Source organism: Triticum urartu, chromosome 2A (genome assembly GCF_056163025.1).
Source record: "Triticum urartu cultivar PI428250 chromosome 2A, HENAU_Tu73, whole genome shotgun sequence".
In the NCBI taxonomy this organism is placed as follows: Eukaryota; Viridiplantae; Streptophyta; class Magnoliopsida; order Poales; family Poaceae; genus Triticum; species Triticum urartu.
In genome coordinates, this window is record NC_141874.1 from 586,291,191 (window position 1) to 586,297,465 (window position 6,275).

The 6,275-nt window shown below is 45.2% G+C and overlaps 1 protein-coding gene across 1 annotated transcript; it reads right to left on the reverse strand.

Moving 5' to 3' along the window:
* Window positions 1-2,520: 2,520 nt before the first annotated feature.
* LOC147986059 (uncharacterized) lies at window positions 2,521-3,467 on the reverse strand. The gene is made up of 2 exons (XM_087539978.1): window positions 3,093-3,467; window positions 2,521-3,006 (listed from the first exon to the last, which is right to left on the reverse strand). The coding sequence occupies exons 1-2, from the start codon at window positions 3,465-3,467 to the stop codon at window positions 2,695-2,697; spliced, it is 687 nt and encodes a 228-aa protein (XP_087396104.1). The 3' UTR covers window positions 2,521-2,694.
* Between the last annotated feature and the right edge of the window lie 2,808 nt (window positions 3,468-6,275).

Consider the following 6,275-nt stretch of genomic DNA (forward strand, 5'->3'; position numbering starts at 1 on the left):
AATAGGCCTGCTAAGAATCTATCTAGGGGCAATCGTATTTAACGCCCATAGCGCAGAATAGTTCACAGAGAGCAACCAACCAACGCGTATTCCTTCGGGAGCCCACCGCAAGGGTCACTTTTCGTGCGCCGGAAGCGCGTTAGATGATTTTTTAGAAAAAAATTCTGCTTTCCAATTTTTCTTAGGGTTTGGACAATTTTACGCGAAAAAAGTTTTTTCTTTTTTTTTCTTCCTTCCCCGAGAGCCACATATTTATTTCTCGTGGAGGCATGGATTTGCTTCCGCGAGTGCCTCTCAGGAAAGGAAAAAAATGTTTTTTTTCTTCCACGAGAGGCACAAATTTACTTCTCGCGCAGGCACGGATTTGCTTCTGTGAGAGGCACGGTCTGAAAGGTGCAGATTTACTTCTATCGGAGGGGCGAATTTTGCTTTCTTGAGAGGCAGTGTGTGCCTCAGGAAAGGAAAAAAACACATTTTTCCGTGAGAGGTACAAACTTATTTCTAGTGGAGGTATGGATTTGTTTCCGCGAGAGGCACAACCTCGGGAAAGAAAAGAATTTTTTTTTCTTTTTTTTCTTCCATGAGAGGCATAGATTTACTTCTTGTGGAGGCACGGATTTGCTCCCGCGAGAGTCACAGTTGTGCCTCTTCGAAAAGGGAAAAGACGTACGCCCAGTTTGGTTTTTCGTCCGATTTGTTTTGCATTTTTTTGTCGAAACCTATCATCAAGTGATCTAGTTTTGAAGATATCGACGCGGGGAATCCCACGGTAAAAACGGTTTGAGATTTGGACTCACGGTTTAGGAGAGAAAATGTTTTAAATAAATTAATCTATAAAAAAAGAAAAACTCCAAAGTTGTGACAAGTTGTCGCAAGGTGGGAGTGATCTTTACAAAGAGTGCTTCTTAATTAGTTTTCTTAAGACATGAGTGCTTCTTAATTAGTGATTTCATATTTCACATACCTTCTGGCCACATGGGCTGGTCCAATTAGGAAACTCTATGTACGATTCCACCTGGAAGTTTCTGCACGGTTTGGAAAAGGTTTCGGCCTTTTTCTTTCTTTGTTTTCTCTATCGGTTTTTACCGGGTTTCTTACGGTTTTCTATTTTATTTCTCCTTAAGATATTTTATTATAAAATCATAAAATTCATGAATAATTTTTAAAACCTGGGAGTAGTTTTGCAAATTTCTATTTTTTTAAACAAATGAACATTTTTGAATTTATTAGTATTTTTTAAATTCATGAATATTTTTGGATTCGTGAACGTTTTAAAATTTTGTGAAAATTGTCAAGTCTTTTGTATATGATAAGCAGAACCAAGCCCAACCCATAAATTACAAGTCCAAACAGGCCCTGCTCAGGGAAGGGTATCGCAATCCATTTCCAGCTTACAATTCGAAAAGACTCCCTCAAGAAAAATAAAAGATAATAGCCGACTATCGTAGCCCGTACTCCCTCCATTGTAAAATGAGCACATGATCAATAACTCGCAAACAAAGAAAGTCAAGAGAATTGTTTGTACTACACCATTGGCTCATAAAGTCGTAGGTCATAGGTGGCCCTGTATGAATTAGCTCGCTATGCATTTTCTAATACATAATATAGCATAGAAAAACCTAGAAACTAGGACGTCCTCCTTTTTTGAAAGGAGGGAGTAGTATTATATATCTTGTTTAGGGGTAAATGTTGTACTTTATTGCTCAATCTGGAAGGAATAGTTCGTTACAGCATCATGTTGCTCAATAAGCCAAACATGTCAACCTAAAGTTAATAATAAAGAAAACTTTGCTAAACTATCAGCTTCATACTTCCTTCAACGAGATTCATGCACTAGTAAACAAGATTGGAACTCATTTCTCCTCGCAATCACCTTCCTCACGACATATGCATGATTCCCTCCTGTGCCATCTTCTATATCCTTGATAACCGTCATGCATGCTATGAGAAGTTTTGTCTGCATCAAATCGTCAGTACCCACTTTGTCCAGTTTATTGGGCCGGAGGGCTATATGTAACCACTTTTTTTAAGGCCAAGCAATTTATGACGCTGGGGTGCTACATTCATGTTGTGTCTTCACTGATTGCAGAGAGAAAAATCATTGCTAGTCATGCAAAGAGAAACAATACGTTGCATCCATTGGAAAATTCGTGTCTGAGCTCGAGCTCAGATCAGCCCGATATCCTAGCGGTTCAATCGCCTCGGGATGGCCACCATACCTCGGGATGACCAAAGAGAAAGTTCGATAGAAGTTTCCTTCATACTTGAATCAAGCTTTTTACTTATCTTCAGGTCATAGGAGTCGTAGTTTTCAGATCATCTACTGGTCTACACACCTCAGACAAGTAATATTAAGTTGCTAAAAGCAAGAAAATGCAACCACTTTTGCAAGTTTGGCAAAGTTTTCCCTCCATTTTTGAATCTAGATATTTGTATTTTTTTTCTTTTATAGTAATACAACTTCACATTCACATAGTGGCACGCTGTGGCACACTGCTGGATACAAAAAGTTGCAACGAATCGGGCATATGTAGTATATTATGATATACAAGAGATGTAGTAATCGACAATTATAAAGCCTCTATTCGTTTATCTAAACCTCTCGATCAGAAACATAAAACCACTAAAACTACTAGTGTCTACAACTTTGGTTAGAGGCTTATAGCCCACGAGCTCGAAAGGGCAGGATTCATCCTAAAACGTAGCAGGACGCTTGCGCTTCCCAAGAAGTAGGCCCGGTTCGTCGCCCTCTAGTTCCGGAGCCCCCATTGCCTCCTGCTTCCGAGCTAGTAGTATTACATCGCACTTCGGCACAACTATCTTGTCCATCTGGTCGATGTGTCTCCTTGAGTTTGGCTTCCCACGAGGGGATCCCGGCAATGGTGCGGGGCGCCGCCACAACCCTTTCGCCTTGGATGGCACCGCCGGCGCATCCTCGACCTCTCCGCCCTTGGCGTCTCGGCGACAGTCCCTCTTGCGAACCTTGCACACGACGTAGGAGTTCATCTGTTCCAAGAACAATGACAGTTTGGTAAGCGATGAGAAAAGATCATTGATGTGAAGCAAAATGGTTCATATGTTCACATACGTACCCATGGCCGGGCGAGGTTCCTGAGGTCTTCTCGGTCCGCGTTGAGCTTGTACTCGAACATGCTCCACTGGGTCTTGCACCCGTGTGGCGCCCTGCCGCGGTAGAAGTCCATCGACGTCTTGAAGGCCACGGTGAGGCCGTCGTGCTTCACGCGGGACGGCGGGCCACGGATCTTCCAGAACCCGACCGGGGTGGTGTAGAAGCACGGGTTGCTGTATGCCGCAGCTTTTTTTGAAACGAGGCTGTACGCCGTGGCTTTTTTTGAAACTAGGCTGTACGCCGTGGCTTGCTTGCGCACGAAGAAGAACCCTAGTCGCTCTTTGTCTCCGTGTCCATCAACTGCGTGCATACACGTAGAAGAATTAGACTGTGTCATGCCAATCTGGTAATAAATCACAACGTCCAGCTGCTTTATGCACTGAAAGCAAAAAAAAATACGGCCTATGCAAGTACAGTGCAACGTACAAGTTGTCTGAAATTCAGAAAATTAGTCGAGTGGATTTAAATAATTTACACGCTATATATACATTTATTTACTGTGTCACATAGTTTAGAACCCAACTTCTACCCACACGTTAAGAAATACAAAGGGAAACTGCGTTGTGTATCCACAACTGAATTCTCTTATACTTGTTCATTCATGTGAGTTCTAACTACTGAAACATAATAAGCATATAGTCTTAGTTTGTTCGATATTTTTCTTACAGTTTATGGCTCACGGTCCCTCCATTTAGTGAGGGCGCCAGCACTTTTTGAAAACCTAGATCAATAAGTGATGGCTTTTAGCCTAGATCTTCATCTGCAAGTACAAAGTGTCATTCCAGCTGCATGTGCCAACCATGGTAGCATGCAATTGGCCGGAGAAAAAAACTTCCGTGCAACTTCGGCTCAGTTCATTGAGCTACATTTTTTTTAGAAAATCCAAGATGCATTTGCACTTCACCGGACGAGACCAAGCAAAACAAAAACATTAATAACTCAGTAAAAGATGTTTTCGGAACTTACGTCTTATGTCATCTGGGTCCAGAGCATAAATATTAACCAGCTCTTCTATCCTTCTCCTATATGGTTGAAGCGCCAGATTCAGGACTTTGGGCTTGAGATAGTGGAGCACGATATCCTCGTCTGTCGGGCAAAATGTGAATCCTGGAAAGAGCCAATATGGTGTACTTGTTTTATCAACTTCATTAGACGTCTCGATATGGTCATTGTTGCTATTTGGTTGCTCTGATGTCGAGCTAGTCAGGTTGTCGCTGCTGCCACCAAGCTGCATTGACGAAGATGCCACGGTACTGTTTGAAGTCGTCATTGTCGCGCTGAAATGCGCACCGATCTTGCTATCAGAACACACAATGTTCTGATCAGGATATGAGTCTTTGTCTGTTCCAGAGAATTGGTTGGTCGAATCTTCGATGTTTGCGCTCTCCAATCATGTGAATCATTGTCATTGTTACTTCCAAGCTGGGCCTGCATTGACGACCATGCCATGTCCGCGGGTCGATGCAACAAAAATTCTGCTAACCTCGTCGAAGTAGTCATTGTCGCGCTGCAGTGGGCCTTCTTGTGGCTGTCAGAACACACACTGCTCTGATCAAGACATGGGTCATTATCGGAAAATTCACGGGTCGAATCTTTGAATGTCCGCTCTCTCCAATCATGTGAGTCGTCCTCATCCTCCACCGGAATTCCCTCGGGGGAATAGGCCCGCGATGACCCTTTGTTCCGTTGCTCAGAAAATCCCATGGGGAAATCTAGGCCTCCATATACAATGAACCACCGTGATAGCTGATCCAAATCGCGTACGATATGGAGGTCGATCGAAGTTCCCTCGGGACTAGTGCCCATGGAAGTGCCAAACTCCGTCTTCACGTGCCGATCCCAATTGCATACGATACAGATGTCGGTCGAAGTTCTCTGAGGACAATGTTGATTGAGCACGTGGTGTAGAAAGGTGTGGCGTAACTGAAGCCCCGCGAGGGTCGGCATCGAAAGGCACTCGAGAGCCGACAGTCGATATGGGCCTCTTATGCCCGTCGAAGTGCCAAGCTCTGCCTTCACAACGTTGTCTGTGAGTCTCTCCGAGGTCGTCCAGCGATCGTTCGCGGTGGCTCGCCTTCGGCCGGCGGTGCTCCCCTCCACGCACGGCAACGTGCCGTGAAAGTTGTCACCCGACGTCTCACGTGTCAACGGCTCGATATCATCTGCATGTCGCCAGCGCGCCAAAGTGTAAACACCCGGCCCAGTGGGTGTAGCCGCCGTCAATATAATCCCGGCGATGTAAGCTCGTAGTCTATTGATCATCACCAGACGGCAGTACAACGTCGACATCGCCGGATCACAATGGCACAATGCTCTTCTTCTGCCGGCGGCGCTGTCCTCCTCATCGCCCACGCTCAAAAACATCTGGCGGCATCTACACGACGCCGGGCTTCGGCGGGCGGCGCGAACGCCCTTGCGGCCGAAGGTACCCTCCTCCGAGCGAACTCTTCCGTGCGTCCGGCCGCGTTGGAGCGGCCGGCAGAGGCACTGGAGGAGCAGCGGCAGCAGGATCAGAAAAAACGCCTCGCCGAATATTGTCGCCATGTGTTACGTCGGAGTAGGATCGGTGAGGATTGATTGTCTGGCGGTACGTCGATGTTCGTAGCATTATATGAGAAGCAGCAGGAGTTCCGACAGCACGCGCCATGATCCCAGCCCCGCCCGGAGGCGGCAAGCATCTGACAGCTTCCAATAGTATGCTGCAGTGTTCCCAGTTAGCCACTCTATAAGCTAAGCAGCCCGGGCTTTCTTTCTTGTTATGATGGATAGGAGAATTCGGAAATAAAACGTGCCTTTCCAACTAAGTAGAGCCTTGGATCTATTTCCGGTCGAACTCGGACAAGGCTATCGCCTTCACATTAGAAAACTAGCGGTAGGTCCCATCAAAAAAAGGAAAAAACTAGCGGTAGGAGTGGGAGACAGTATTTTTTTTTTCATTAAGTACGGAGACGGTTTAGTACTCCCGTGTATACTATAGTTTGCAGACAGTAGGAACGCTCACCCCTTCCGCCACATGGGCTGGCCCAGTTAGGGTCAGTTCCTTTAAGTTATGTTGTGGAAATAAACTTTTATAAAAATAAGCCAACCAGTTATTTTCGGTGCTTTTTTTTCCAGCTTATCTGTGGCATAGCCAATGAAAACTCTA

What these genes read in the sequence shown, in the direction of transcription:
- LOC147986059 (XM_087539978.1), bottom strand. Translation starts at nt 3,467, where the DNA reads ATGACACAGTCTAATTCTTCTACGTGTATGCACGCAGTTGATGGACAC. An exon ending in GGAACCTCGCCCGGCCATGG is followed by an intron (nt 3,007 to 3,092) that starts GTACGTATGTGA and finishes TTCTTGGAACAG; the next exon opens with ATGAACTCCTACGTCGTGTG.